This window comes from Leopardus geoffroyi, chromosome X (assembly GCF_018350155.1).
Source record: "Leopardus geoffroyi isolate Oge1 chromosome X, O.geoffroyi_Oge1_pat1.0, whole genome shotgun sequence".
In the NCBI taxonomy this organism is placed as follows: Eukaryota; Metazoa; Chordata; class Mammalia; order Carnivora; family Felidae; genus Leopardus; species Leopardus geoffroyi.
The window spans coordinates 36,757,334-36,771,594 of record NC_059343.1 but is presented as its reverse complement, the minus strand read 5'-3'; the positions used below and the strand labels follow the sequence as shown (position 1 = coordinate 36,771,594).

Sequence of the window (14,261 nt, the reverse complement as noted above, 5' to 3'; positions counted from 1 at the left end):
TTTATTAGTTTAGTATTTCTAAGGCACATGCCAAATAATTTTGAGGAAGCACCCAGAAAGGTGCTGAGGAAGGGAAGACAGAAGTAATTCTTAAACAGCAAGTGAGGAGAGACCACCAGAAAAGGTACCATTGTTCAGTTGGCAAGTGGGCTCAACATAGAGCGCATGTTAATGTTGATATTCTTTATATTTCAGGACCTGAAATCTGTACATTTTGTACGGGTAAATGGAATGCTCACATTTAGCTAATTAGTAATGTTGAATTTGGATAGATTTTTCTTAAGACATTCATCCCAAAATATGCACTGAGTGCTTATTGTGTCAGGCACTATTCTAGGAACCAGAGCTACACCAGTGAACAAAATAGAATCACTGCCTCCATGGAGCAAGCTGACTTTCTAGTTCAGGGAGACCGACACTAACCAATGAGTGCAAATAAGTCAACTATATAGTAGTAGTATAGTAATTCTTGGCATTGATCCCAAAGCATTAGGTTTTTTCCAAAGATCCTAGCACTATATCGATTAGTATTACTTTTTTCTTAACTTGGTAGGCATTTCTTTGTGAACTCATGGTAATTGAGTCTAAAAATGTTTGGTTTATATCAAAGTTAGATTTGACTATGTGGTACCTCGTGACCTGTAGTGGGAACTTGCTTTGGAGAAGCAGTTTCATATGAAATTGCATAAGAAATAATTGTGTCATCCTTTGAAATTGAGTGAAGTGTGTCATCATAGCACAGGTTTCTCCCACCAGCCACACTAGTGGCATTTTGAGCCCTGTATTTTGTTGTGGGAGGCTGTCCTTTGTATTATTGCCTCTACCTAGCCTCTACTCATTGCATGCCAATAGCATTTCCCCAAGCTGTGACAATCAAAAATGTCTCCAGACATTGCTCAAGGTCCCCTGGGGCACAAAGATCCCTGTGGTTAAGACCCACTGTATAATACTACACTATCCTGCTTTACCTCCCTACAGGCATTAATTAAGGCGTGCATGCTCATTTCTTTCTTTTTTTTTTTTTTTTTTTTCCAGGGGTTGGGAGGGGGGGAGGGGTTTGTTTTTCTGTCCTCTTCCCTTTTATTCCTCTGTTTCTTGTGAGAGGATGTGAAAACTTTCATTATGTTTCATTTCTTTCTCTTTTCTTCCTCTCACCCCTAAATTAAAAGAACTCTAAGAAGAAACAGTACAGTTGGCAAGGTAAATGCAAGTCCTGGCCCCTTGCCTGTCTTCATTAGTTCTCTTAAGCATTAAGAGTCCTCGGGTCTTTCTTGTCTCTCCTAACTCCTGGAGGCAGCCTTACACTGCATCACCTGGGCGTGGAGAGACAAAGCAATTCTTAGACTTTTCTGTGGCTCTGCCCTACTGACGTACAATTTTAATAACTGAAGTTACACTGCTTCTCAAAATGCAAATGGCCATACACACAGTCACTTTCTATTCTGAATGGGGCCTCTGCCCAGGAGGTTTGGGGGCTCAGTGTTTAGTTCTCAGAAGTGTGCAAAACCCCATGGGCAGACAGTCCTAGACACTCAGCCAGAAGCCTCCACCCAAGCGCTTCTGCATGAGCTTCCTTGAAATGGTTTTCCTCCTAACTGGTGAACACGCCTGGCTGCTCTCTGGTCCCCTTCTGTTCTCAGTTCCCCTTTCACCTGCGTAGGACCAGACTTTATAAACAGGTGTTCATCACATCACACTAGTTCCCATGGCATCATGGAGTTCATACAGTATTTCTTCCTCTGTGACTTTGGGTTGCTGACACTTCTTCCACGTCTCTTACTCCACCTCATGTTGGAGAAAGAAATTGAAATTCTCATTAAAATGAGAACACGTTTATTTTAATCTCTGTTATAAGAAACACACTGATTCCTCTTCTGCATGTCTTTTGTGAGGTTGTTGAACATAATGGACATGTTCAGCTTGAATGTAGGGTTTTAATAATTGTACTTAGAAAAATGCCATGAATTATAAGATCATCTTAAATTTATGTCCTGTTTCTAATTGCTGTGCTTCCCTTCTCCCACCCCACCCTTCCAAAAAAAAAAAAAAATGAACTCCTTGATTTAGAAAGAAAAGGATGAGGGGAGCCCAGCTGGCTTAGTCGGTAGAGCATGCAACTCTTGATCTTGGGATTGTGGGTGCAAGCCGCATGTTGGAAGTAGAACTTACTTTAAAAACAAAAAAGATAAAAAGGAAAAGAATGACTGTTTCTCTTGCTTATTAGATGTGAATTCTTTCACTGCTCCCCTCTTTCCGAGCCAGGCCAGCAAGCATGTATGATAAGACCAAGCATTTTTTTTCTGTCAGGTACAACACCTTTCTAGTTGTAGTAATTCTTCCCACTAATATCAATTCAGTTGGAACTTGGGGGCAGTCAGAGGAAGGTCCATGGTTGAAATGCTTACCAGATTACCAGTATCCCTCCATGGTGTCTTTGTGGTTTGCCACAGCCAGATTTCCTTTCAGCTGGTCTTCCCACGTTTGTCTCTAACAACCTCCACCCTGCAGACTGCAAGGCCAGGGGTAGGCTGTGAAGAGTCCTTAGCAAATATGGGAGATTGACATCTTCCTCTTCTACCCAGGAAGTAGAAATTCTTCCAGGTTGAATAGTTTGTCCTTAAGGTTGCTTTGTCTAGTCTTAATGGTTTGTGTTCCCAATTAATGGTTTGGAAGCTGCCTCAACAAGAGTGAGTATATGGAAAGGATAAAAGGGAAAATAGACATTTGTCAATCCTGTCTTCTATAGTTAAGGTATAATCTCACTGGCCAAGAAGTCAAAATTTGGGGCTTCTGAAATTGTGTTTGACTAACTCACATGCTAAAAACATTGTTTTTCTCAAACCAGTGGTTTCCAGACAGCAGGGGAGTGAGGGGATGGGCGAAATAGGTGAAGGGGGTTAAGAAGTACGAACTTCCAGTTATAAAACAAATTAGTCATGGAGGTGAAAAGTACAGCATAGGGGATATAGTCAATAACATTGTAATAACATTGTATGGGGACAGATGGTAGCTACACTTATCGTGATGAGCATTGAGTGATGTACAGAATCATCAAATAACTATGCTGTGCACCTGAAACTAATAAAACCTAACATATAACATGATATCCTATATCAGCTATAATAATACAAATTTTTAGAACACTGTTTTTCTGAAATGCACACTTTAAAGGTAGAGTAATTTAGAAAGTAGTATTTCATATAAAATATTAACCATGACATTGAATAGCCAGCTTGCCAATTACACACAAAAATCCAACATGATGTACAATTACCTGTTCAAGAAAGTATCTGTGGTGTTGAAGATAAACATGGTAATCTCAGTACAGAGAAATAAAATGGGAGGTTTTTTTAAATATTTATTTTTGAAGGAGAGAGAGACACACAGTGTGAGCAGGGGAGGTGCAGAGACAGAGAGAGACACAGAGTCCGAAGCAGGCTCCAGGCTCTGAGCTGTCAGCACAGAGCCTGACACGGGGCTTGAACTCATGAACTGTGAGATCATGACCTGAGCCGAAGCTGGACACTGAACTGCCTGAGCCACCAAGTGCCCCTAAAATGGGAGTTTTCTATCAGAATGAGTAACTTAAGGAGAAATTGCACACCTCTTTTCCTGCCTTTTTTAAATGTAGGAAACTCTACCTTGGTAATATGTTTTTTATTTTACTTAAGTCGTGGCAAGGTAAAGTGATTTTTAAAAAAAATTTTTTTATGTTTATTTATTTTTGAGAGACCGTGAGACAGAGTGTGAGCGGGGGAGGGGCCAAGAGAGAGGGATACACAGAATCTGATGCAGGGTCAACACTCCAAGCTGTAAGCCTGGCATGGGGCTCGAACTCACGAACCATGAGATCATGACCTGAGCCGAAGCCGGATGCTTAACCAACTGAGCCACCCAGGCGCCCCAAAGTGATGTTTTTAATAATGATTTTTAGAGGAGATGTATATATATTTAAAACTCCTAACTGCAGTGAGATTTAATGCTGTATCACTTATGTAAAAATGATAGCAGTGATCGGACACCTCTGTTTACAGCCAGCACTTAGGGAAATCACCTGGAGTTCCCAGGTCTACCTTTGTCTCTGCAAATTAATCAGCCGGAAATTAGATTGCTGCTGTAAAAGAATAGATGTACACTATAAATATTTGAAGCCAGCATGCATTTACTTCAGACTTTTTTCTGGACATGTTCTTCTCTCAGTTAAGCATTGAACTAAAAAAGAGGGGAAATATTTACTGTTTGTTTTTGATTCTTTTTTAATGAAAATTTTTCAGATGTGTTAGAAAAACCTCTAGTGACTTTGAACACATGGCTCTTGGGAAATCTGTACAGCGTACTGTTTCACATTTGTAATTCAGGAACAAAAAACATGCTATGAGATTAAAGGCTTGGAAGTGCTACGTGAACTTACTTTAAACTTCTTTTTGAGCACTGAAGAAATCACTGGGTAGAGAATAAATGGGTCTTTAAGCAGTCTCTAACAAAGTAACAGGTTACCATGAACATTTATTCAACTTCAGTTTCATTTAACTTTTTGTCTGGTTTTTATGTGAACAGACAATGCAAGTACCGTGGGAGTAGAAAGAGAAAGCAGACTACAGCTCGAAAGGCACGTACAATCTTTTGGGGAAAATAAAACACATTTAAAACATTGTTTTTTCATTACATAGCACAGGATATAGTCACCATCACTTATCTTCCTGACGAGATTACACGGAAGAAAGAAATGACCAAGAAATGCTTACAGTTTAAGTATTTATTTAGACATTGGAGAAAATTGTGGTGACTTATCTATGTATTTCAGTTTTTTCATCAGCAAATTGGCATCCTTTATGGTGGTGATGACTAAAATACATGCAAAGCATAGAGGCAGAGTGCCTGGCCCATAGCAAATGCTTAGTAAATGACAGCTACTTGTAATAGTAACATCAACTGATTTAATAATAGTACCTATGAATTACGTAGTATTTCTCCATTCTACAAATGAAGAACTTAACACTTTAAGAGGGTAAGTAAGTTGCTGAGGATTGTCTGGCTAAGTAAGAGAAGAGGTTCAGCTAGGATCAAACCCAGGGACTCTAACTCCAGAGACCAGTCTCTCAACAACAATACTGTTATACTGCCCTTATCACTCATTCATTTATTTTCACAAAAATTGATTGAGCATATCTACTTGCCAGGTACTATTTGTCATTAATCACATTATTTATATTGAATACAGAGGAAAATTTACAAGATGTGATGAAAATCGGCATATAATGACATTGTATTAGCCTTTTATTTCGACCAAGCCTAACCCAAATATATAAAAACACTGGCGTAATAAATGCTGGAATCGATGATTATTGGTCTCACAGTAACATGAGCAGACAATACAAAATAGGGCATTTATAAAGCCTTGGCTTTTTACACTCTACTATTCATACATCTAGATAGGACTTTGGTGAGGAAATTTCTGACTGACTTTTTTTCTTTTACTCATTTTTAAAGTTACCAACAAAACCCTAGGCCCAGATGGGCCCTTATATTGCCACTACTAGAAAGGAGAAAAGTCATAAACCATTTGCTGCTTTATCCTACAGTCATGAAATGTTTTGTTCTGAATAAAAGCATACACAGTTGAGTTGAAAGAGAAAATGGTCTCTTGCTTTCATATGCAGTGAGATCCTTTTAATATGCTTGACTTTTGCCTCTGAAAGTCTCTGACATCTCAACTTACAGTATTAGTAGAGCTGGAAAGTGAATTTTATGGTTATTTCTAAAACCAAAGACGGTTTCTTAGGGCCTGCTATCTCAATCAAGCTGTGACCTGTTAATCATGTAGCCCAGTATCCCTAAATCGCCACACAAACACTTTTCTATTTGCTGGTGTTTTCTAGTCAGAAGTCAACTATAGGGTTGTATATGTGGTGAATCAGATTTTGTAAAGAGATTATATAGTGTCTTTTTGAACGTTTTATCTAAAAAAAGAAATATAATGGGGTCTGTGCTGCTTCTGGCTGATGCAAGACAGGTGAGGATGTTTTTTATTTCGATTAAATAATTCAGTTGCTGACAGTTCCCTCTCTGGTGCAGAACATAAAAAATGGGCTTAAAAATGCTATATGGAAGGAAGCAAACTATTAGCAGAACCTGGATGACCAAAAGATGCCTTTTCACAGAATTGTAAGTCAAATCTTTCTCCGTAATGGAAGTGCAGGTCCTTATTTTTCTCAGATGGCTGACAAAAGAGTAGTATGATGTTAGTACAACTAAAAATGAAAATCCAATAAATGTGGTTCCAATGAGACCTGCGGTCTGAGAGATCACAGCGCCTAGTTCTGTCTGCCGATTATAGCACACGTTCTCTTCTCCTTTTGTAGCCTCTACAACTGAGTAGTATATGATAACTGGAATAATTATGCCGAGTACAACTCCCCATATGTAAACACACAGTTTTCTAGCAAAGTTGGGCTGGCGAAATTTTTTCAGTAAGTGGCCATAAAATACTCTCTCATAGCACGAAGTGGTCTCTTGGACTGAATCCTTTTTCATTAAGGTGGCATAGCGGCTTATGGCAATCCAACTTAAAATTAAGACACTGACAAACATACTCACGTGCATGGATAGAGTACCCAAAAAATTGACCACTGTGCATCGTACAGATCGATATTCCCATTGAAAACCTTTCAGGAAATAGATACCCATGAAAGGCATGGCACTACACACAAGCAAGTTCGCAGTCACAAGATGTGCTAGGTAGATGTGCGTCGATGTCTTCTTGCCTATTTTTGTTAGGAATACCCATTGAGAGAGAGAATTTCCAAAGAGACCAATGATGCAGAGGAAGGTATACATGATTGGTAGAGCCATGGAAGAGATCCTGGATGGTTGAATACATGTTGAGTTGTTATTCATTTATAGCAAATTTTCTTGAATTTTGTCACAGGTGCTAGAACAGAATTGCAGACATTTAATATTAAAATTATAGATGGTATTTGAATAGTTTTTCCAAAGCATTGGATGAAATAAAATAGTAATGTAAATGTACTGGATGGAAAGGGAAAGTACAGAGGCTTTCTCACCTTTTCTAATCACAGTTGTCCACTGGAAATAAAAGAGGTGATTCTGGATAGTGCCTTGGTCTAAAAACCAAAATTTGATACAAATAGTTAAATTCCTGAGATTTATCATTCTTTGGCTTCTGCCTAGAAAGGTAATTAAAATATTTTAAGGCACATGCAAGCACTACATACTGGCCAAAGGAAAGTTGCAAAAAATATTTTGTGGCCACATTAATAGAAGAATGATTTTTAATTATCACCTTAATTGTACATAAATTGTACATGCTTTTCAAAATGGTGTCTTTTCATGGCTAGATTAAAGCACCTATCTATAATCTAATACTATTGGAATCCTCTCTGTTCGTATTTCACAAGTAAACTTGTGGGGGGGATGGGCTAAATGGGTGATGGTATTTGTTTTAAGTTTATTATTTTTGAGAGAGAGAGAGCACAAGCATGAGTGAGGTGGGGGTGGGGAGCAGAGAGAGAGGATCCCAAGCAGGCTCCACACCATCAGCATGGAGCCTGATGTGGGTGGGGCTTGAATTCACGAACTGTGAGATCATGACCTGAGCCGAAAATCAAGAATAGGATGCTTAATTGTCTGAGCCACCCAGGCACCCCAGGGTGATGGGCTTTAAGGAGGGCACTTGTTATGATGAGCACTGGGTGTTGTATGTAAGTGATGAATCACTGAATTCTACTCCTGAAACCAATATTACACTAATGTTAACTAACTAGAATTTAAATAAAAATTTTGAAGTTAAAAAAAAAAAAAAAAAAGAAGTAAACTTAATTCTACACAAATACTCCGACAAGGTCCTGGATTGAACAGAAGGCAGGTACGGTTGACCAAGGATAGACACCAAAATTTCAGGGTCTTTACCAAAAGGCATCGGTAATTTCTTATTTAAAAAATTTTTTTTCAACGTTTATTTATTTTTGGGACAGAGAGAGACAGCATGAACGGGGGAGGGGCAGAGAGAGAGGGAGACACAGAATCGGAAACAGGCTCCAGGCTCTGAGCCATCAGCCCAGAGCCTGACGCGGGGCTCGAACTCCTGGACCGCGAGATCGTGACCTGGCTGAAGTCGGACGCTTAACCGACTGCACCACCCAGGCGCCCCGGTAATTTCTTATTTTAAATGTTTAATGCTAAACTGCCATACTTCAATTTTTTAAAAAATCTTTAAAATTCTATGTCAAAACTGTAGTTGCTACGCTTGTTGGTTAGAGTGCCCTCATGTGTCTTTGTGTATAATTTAGTATCTTGGTTTTTCAAAGAATATGATTTTTTAGAAGATAATTTAATCATAGCATAAATGCAGGCGTGGATTTTGCTTTTTTTATGTCTCATTTTAATTTTTTTAAGTTTGTTTAAGTTTTTAGTAAGCTCTACACCCAACGTGGGGCTCAAACTCATGACCCTGAGATCAAGAGTCACACGCTCTTCTAACTGAGCCAGACAGGGGCCCCTATGTCTTATTTTTAAATCTTTCTTGCATCAATTGGTACACACGAAGTGTTGAAGAGTCACACACAAACTCTTTTTCATTATTATTTTCATCCTTTATTCCTTTCAGGTGGGAATAACAAGTTATTGGATTCTGGTGAGATAAGAATCATGAGCTATATTCAGAATGTACCACATTTCTGTTTTTATCACCATAGCTTTCTAGGTACCACATTCTCTTTTATAAAAATCTAGAGTGGGGATTCTCAATCTTTTTTTAAATTACATCCTGTCTTGATAAACACAAAAACGTTCCCATGCATCTGCCTTCTGAGATGCCATGCACCACCTTCTTATATGCCCACAGCCCCTTAGAGCTATTTCACTCTCTACCCCTCTTCAGAGGCACACTTTTTAATATTTGCATCTTGGATTACAGAAATAGGGAAGGGAAGGCACCTGGGCGCCCGGTTGGTGGAGCTCGCAACTTTTGATGCTTGGGACTGTGAGTTCGAGCTCCACATTGGGTATAGAGATTACTTACAAATAAAATCTTTTAAAAAAAAATAGAGTTTTCTTCCAAATACGTTATTATAATTTTTAAATAATTTTTTCAGCTAAGCAATCCCCACGCAAGGGCTTGAAAGCTTGAGGGCTGTACAGTGTCTCTAGGTTCAATACTGAGACCCTTAATTAATGTCTACCACTGTCTATCATTTTATTTCTTTGCAATTTTTATTGAGAAAACAGTCCATATGGTTCAGTGTGAGTTTATATCTGAGTCCAGGACAGCCTAGCAAATTAGAATTGGGTTGCAGGGGTGTCTGGGTGGCTCAGTTGATTAAGCTTCTGAGTTCAGCTCAGGTCATGATCTCATGGTTCGTGGGTTCAAGCCCCACATTGGGCTCTGTGTTAACAGCTCAGAGCCTGGAGCCGGCTTCTTATTCTGTGTGTCTGTCTGTCTCTCTCTCAAAAATAAATAAACATTAAAACAGAAAAATAGAATCTGGTTGCAGTTAGTGTATTACCAGTTGTAAATATGTAAAGCCTAACCTGTAACTTGACTGATTTAAAAATTAGTCAAATAGAAAGTGAAATAAGCCAGTTTATTTCCTAAGAAAAACTTATTTGATCCAAGTAGATTTTTATGTGAGAAATGAAGCTTCCTTTTGTAATGATATTAAAAAAGAACCCTACCCCCCAGCCATGTGCAGATAATGCACTATATATTAAAATCCAAAAAGGTAATAGTGCTTCTGTATTCCCTTTTTGCAAACTAAACCGCCTCATACGGTGTCTGCTGCTATCTATTACTGTTGCCTTTGCTTTTCTATTTCACACTTAGCAAACACTTCCAAACAGAAAGGAGGTAAAAAGACAGTAATGATCAGTTTTCAAAATGTAAACATTTTAGTCCTATTAGAGTTTTTGTAGAGTAAACTTTTAAGCTAGAAGTTAAGTGATCAGTCTTACCTGTATGAGTCGTTTACACCAGCCCAGGCTCTGCTGTTCAGGACAGGGATGCTAAATTCCAGACTGAAAATTCTCTGACCACCCGGTATCTTTCAAGTCTAGTCAGTGTGAATAGATTCTTGCATGACACATACTATAGTAGGGGGGAAAAAAGGAAATTAAACAGTATTGAAGAAATTCAATAGTTATGGTAAATGTAGCAACTACCTCTGAAAAAACCTCATTTCTCTATTTCTGTAGTGGGAGGAAGTTTGGTGGACAATATATATATTGTACTTCCTTATGATTATTTCGTGAACCAGTTTTACCTCAAGTAGCTTTATTAGCATGCTTGGCTGATGTTAATTAAGTTCAAAGGTTTAGTCCCCCATAGCTAGTTTTATACATCACAGTGGTAGAAGGAACCGCTTCATAATAACCCAAGAAAATACTGGTACAAACCTGTCTGTAAAATCTCCTGCGGATGGTTCATTTGCAATTCATCTTTACCAAGAATAAAGGGAAAGAAAACCCAGACTTTTCTTACCCATAGCAGCTTACTAGAATCAAATTATCATATAACCAGAACAGAACTTCATGATCATCTTTGGGAAAAATCCTTTGTTTTAAGGATAAAGAGTTGAGGGTGGGAGCAGTGCACTGTGAGTACAGACTGCGCCCAGGGGTTTGGATCCCAGCTTGGTTACCAAGTGAACCTCTCCATTGTACTTTGAATTTCCCCGTGTGGTCCTCCATTCAGATTCAAAGTAGTATACATTGTTTGGAGCATTTCTTAATGGATTTGGAGAATCCTGGAAAGTGCCAGAATCCGAAGACCAAATATTCCTTGGATAAAATGAGTAGTTCTATTATGATGTAAAGAATGGTGAAACCAGTTTTATAAAGAAGATGGTTATTAATGAGTCTGTGGACTAGTAACTAAATGCAAGCTAAGTGCGCACCAGACTTGCATCACACATTTACCCTTCCTTGTGTCAGTGAAACCACTGGGAGTCTGAGAATGGGAACAGAAATGTAATTTCGTCAAGCCTGAGCACTTCAGTTATCGGTAAATCTTCACTCAGAATTAATAGAAGTACCTTGCCATTTCTCATAACCCCCAATGCATATCTTATTTCATGTTGATTGCACAAATCCTCCCTAATGTTTGCAAATTGTGCTCTCTAAAACAAAAGTGAGAACTACCTGAGTGGATTTTGTCCTGCTGCTGTTCTTTGTAATGCTTGCCCTCACTTCATTACGAACAGTGACTCATCCAGAATTATATGGCCATTGACTGCACAGTAATTTGGACTCTGGAATTCCTATCATTTTTACTTCAACAACTTTTCATGTTCCAGGAAGGAATTACTTAGAACAACAAAAAATAGTTTGAAGTAATTTAGAGAAGAAAGAATGGAAGTGGAATGCTGTGTTTATAAGCAATTGAGAGAGAATTTTAATATTACCACTTTGAGGCTTAAGCACCTTTAGTCCAAGAAAAAGAAAATGTCCTTGCTCTCCACAGCCTTTCCTTCATTGTCCCCAAACTCAGTAAATGGTACCATCACCTCCTCAGTTATTCAAGCGAAAAACCTAGGAATCATCCTCGATTCCCCTCTTTCCTTCACATCTCACATCCAGTCAATTCCTATAGCTTCCACTACCACCACCAGTATTAGCCACATCGCATGAAAGCTTATTATGTGCCAGGCATTCTGGTCTGTGTTTTACATATTGTATTCAATCTTCACAATACCCTGTGAAATAAGTAGTATGAAATATATTTAATTTAAAGGTGAGGAAAACAACCTCAGAAAAGGTCACATAAGTTGCATGACATCACGTAGCCATCTGTCCTCACTACTTGGTGGCTGGCTTACACACACACACACACACACACACACACACACACACACACCCAGCAAGTGATTGGAGAAAAGAAGACCATAGATGCAATGTTTTTTTTTTTTTTTAATCTATCTCTGAAATCAACATTGTCACTTCTGCAGTATTGTGTTGGTCCCACAGAGCCAGCAGTGATTCAGTGTGAAGAGGTAATTAGCAGGAGGTGATGATCATTGGGAGCCATCTTGGAAGCTGGCTACCACAGGATGTCAGTCAACCATTGGACCAGGGAAGAGTCAACTTATTAAAATAATTGTCAGGCAACTGATCATTTATTGAGCAAGAATGCCTGGATGGATGTACGTTTTGCCATTTCTTCCTGTCTTGATTTTTAGTGCTCTGTATTAAACAGCGCATTTCTTTTAATGAATATTTATTGGAGTTCCTACTTCGTTTCTAGTGGTGTGTGGAAATTCAAGAGTGATTGAACAAGCAAGCCAAGAATTGAGATTAATATGTGATGTGTGATACAGACTTTAAATGCTCTACAAGTTAGCAAAAGGAGAAAACAATGAATCATAATGGTTCTGAAAGGCCAAAGGAGCTAGAAGGAAAGAGAACACGTACTAAGCAACATTTCTGTGCTAGGTACTGGGCAGAGTAGTTTACATAGGAGAGCTCTAGCAATGAGTGGCAGAGGTCCCATTTTATATGTGAGGAAACTGGGTCTCAAAGAGGTAAATAATATGTTAAATAGCATGCCCAAGGTGACACAACTAGTAAATTAACTTGAAAGCACGTGACTTTTTTTTTTTTTCTCCAATCTCATCCTTTCCCTTAGAAAGCAGGAATTACTGGTCTGTCTTGGGGGTCAGTTGTACCTGGTGTTACTTATGGGTAAGTAAACTGAGGTCAAGTTTTGAATACTTTCTAAAGATATTTTTTTATGTTTGTTTGTTTATTTTGAGGGTTGGGAGGACAGGGGCAGAGAGAGAATCCCAAACAGGCTCCACACTGTCAGCATGGAGCCCAACGCCAGGTTCGAACTCACGAAGCATGAGGTCATGACCTGAGCCGAAATCAAGAGTCAGACCCTTGGGGCGCCTGGGTGGCTCAGTCGGTTAAGCGTCTGACTTCAGCCCAGGTCATGATCTCACGGTTTGTGGGTTTGAGCCCCACTTCGGGTTCTGTGCTGACAGCTTGGAGCCTGGAGCCTGCTTTAGAGTGTGTGTGTGTGTGTGTGTGTGTGTGTGTGTGTGTCTCCGTGTGTCTCCCCGCCCCTCCCCCGATTGTGCTCTCTCAAAAATAAATAAATAACATTAAAAAAAAAAAAAAAAACAAGAGTTGGACACTTAACCACCTGAGCCACCCAGCCACCCCATAGTTTTGAATACTTTTAACTTTGTTCAGACAGGGTTTCCTATTCTAGGCTCTAAGGTAGCAGAATTGACTATGGAAGAAATCAAGTCCTATTTTTTAGTCTTTGCAAACTTTGGACTTCAAGCTAATTTTTAGCCATTAATAACAGTATAAATTCTTTTTGATTGAGGTGATTTTGAATTCCTTAATGGAAACATAAGGACTTTTAAAATTTCTGCTTTTCTAAGAAATACTGCAATTGGTAGGAAAACGTAAATATTAGAGAATACTAAAATCACAAAAACATGACTTGTCAGGCAGAAATTTTAGGGATTACAAGTGCTCTGTAAAAGTGGCCCCTTGGACTTTTCTCATTCAGGCCACCAGGAGTTTTCTTTGGTTCTCATTCATCTTTCCCATTCATCCCTCTTCAAAGTTGTGCTTCTGTACTCCAAGTGCAAATACTCTTGTCCAGCACTTCTAATCACTTCCTACATCATTTGCCAAACACTGATCTCCTAGATGTTGTGCTCTGACCCTTATGATTTACTTCTTGAGGTATTAGAGTAGTTCCCCCAGAATATAAGCCCTGCCTTGTGCTAAGTTTCCTGCTTTCGACATATTCGTGTATCAAGTGAATGTTTCACCCCAGAATTCGTGTGGAGAGTCGTTCGGCAAGAATGGTTCAGAGGGCAAGCATGTGGTAATTGATTTTGACAACCCATGGTGAGCTATATAAAGCAACGGTGCGTGAGACTTTTCCAGACTCACATGGATTAGAGGGATCAGGATTAGGGTCCCTTACCAATTCCCCTCAGAGCCAGAACCCAGAGGACACCAGACAGCTCACTCATACCTGAACCTCTGTGTTTCAGCCAGACACTTATTTTAGGCTAGGGTCTAAACTGGCTTTAGTTAGCCTTTTTTTGAGTACTCTTTCTGGCATCAGGAGTTCAAGCAACAGGAGGCTGGTGTGCAGGAAGAGAAGGTAGGCCTAACTTACGTAGTCTGTGTTAGAACATCATGTTCAAAAGATAAGTAGTTCTCCCAAAGGGGGGCGGTGGAAGCCTCTTATCCAGTTCAGTGCACACCCAAGCCAGTGGTTA

At 39.2% G+C, this 14,261-nt stretch overlaps 2 protein-coding genes across 20 annotated transcripts in view; one reads left to right on the top strand and one right to left on the bottom strand.

The window, feature by feature from the left end:
* The window catches only part of CASK (calcium/calmodulin dependent serine protein kinase), a 358,135-nt gene that overhangs the window by 175,596 nt on the left and 168,278 nt on the right, over window positions 1-14,261 (top strand). The window lies entirely within an intron of this gene.
* On the bottom strand, window positions 5,261-10,081 carry GPR82 (G protein-coupled receptor 82). The gene is made up of 3 exons (XM_045471872.1): window positions 9,970-10,081; window positions 7,065-7,124; window positions 5,261-6,931 (listed from the first exon to the last, which is right to left on the bottom strand). The coding sequence occupies exon 3, from the start codon at window positions 6,895-6,897 to the stop codon at window positions 5,887-5,889; it is 1,011 nt and encodes a 336-aa protein (XP_045327828.1). The 5' UTR covers window positions 6,898-6,931; window positions 7,065-7,124; window positions 9,970-10,081; the 3' UTR covers window positions 5,261-5,886.

Coding starts and splice junctions, on each gene's coding strand:
- GPR82 (XM_045471872.1), bottom strand. CDS start 6,897: ATGAATAACAACTCAACATGTATTCAACCATCCAGGATCTCTTCCATG.